General features: G+C 36.8%; 1 protein-coding gene across 1 annotated transcript in view; it reads left to right on the forward strand.

The window, feature by feature from the left end:
- Positions 1–834: 834 nt before the first annotated feature.
- Positions 835–1,033, forward strand: part of LOC107573987 (circadian locomoter output cycles protein kaput-like) — a gene marked incomplete at its 5' end in the record, with an annotated part of 14,352 nt that continues 14,153 nt past the window's right edge. Inside the window, one exon of the mRNA XM_016260453.1 lies at positions 835–937. Coding sequence (XP_016115939.1) covers positions 835–937 — 103 coding nt within the window. The remainder of the gene's footprint in view (positions 938–1,033) is intronic.

Here is a 1,033-nt window from a genome sequence, read left to right on the forward strand (position 1 = left end):
TTAATTTATTTTCAAATGTGTTTATTCCTGAGATGGCAAAGCTGAATTTTCAGCAGCCATTACTCTAAATCGTTCTAATATGCTGATTTGGTGCTCAAGAAACATTTTTTTATTATTATCAATGCTGAAAATAGTTGAGCAGTTTAATATTTTTGTAGAAACGGTGCTACATTTTTTCAGGATTCTTTGCTGAATAGAAAATTCAAAAGAACTTGCAACGTTTTGAGTGCTTTATTGTCACTGTTGATTCATTTAATGCATCGTTGATCAATAAAAAATTTATTTCTTTAAAAAAAAAAAAAAATCATGCTAATCCAAACTTTTGAATGGTTGCACAACTTTTCAGAACAATAGTGTGACAGAAACGTCCTCCAATTCACTTCATGTTAGAAGTTAGGTCTCTAAATTCATCAGCTTCTAAAAATATTAAAGCAAATATTAAATCTAAATGAATTTGATGATATTGCTAAGCTACTATTTGTGTGGACAACTGGTCCTAACCTCCTAACCCAAGCACACTGACAGCAGTTTGCAGCTACAAAGCAACCGAACATAATTCATTTTCAATGAGAGTGGATTGAGCGTCAGTGACCGCTGACTAAGTGACAGCCGTATGCTAATGAGCAGTATCACAATACAGTTATGAATACAGTGGCTGATACGGCATCCATGTATCTGTTACAACAACCCTGCAGCCTCCAGCTATTCATGTGAACAGCTCTACTGTGTGATTACAACAACCTCCAGCTATTCATGTGAACAGCTCTACTGTGTGAGTACGAGTGATACTGACGATGTCTGTTTTTGTGTTTTTGTGTTTTTCTTGTGGATCAGAATCTGTTGAATTTCCTTCCACTGGGTGAGCACTCAGAGGTGTATAAAGCCCTGTCCACACACATGCTGGAGGGAGAGACCCTCACCCCAGACTACCTAAAAAGTAAGAATCACTCATACATGCTGTGTTTACATGTTTCTCATCTTCTCATGACCAAAAAATTGGTTTCTTCTGGTCTCTCTCTCTCTCTCTCTCTCT

This window comes from Sinocyclocheilus grahami, unplaced genomic scaffold (assembly GCF_001515645.1).
Source record: "Sinocyclocheilus grahami isolate Dianchi unplaced genomic scaffold, SAMN03320097.WGS_v1.1 scaffold2084.1, whole genome shotgun sequence".
NCBI lineage: Eukaryota > Metazoa > Chordata > Actinopteri > Cypriniformes > Cyprinidae > Sinocyclocheilus > Sinocyclocheilus grahami.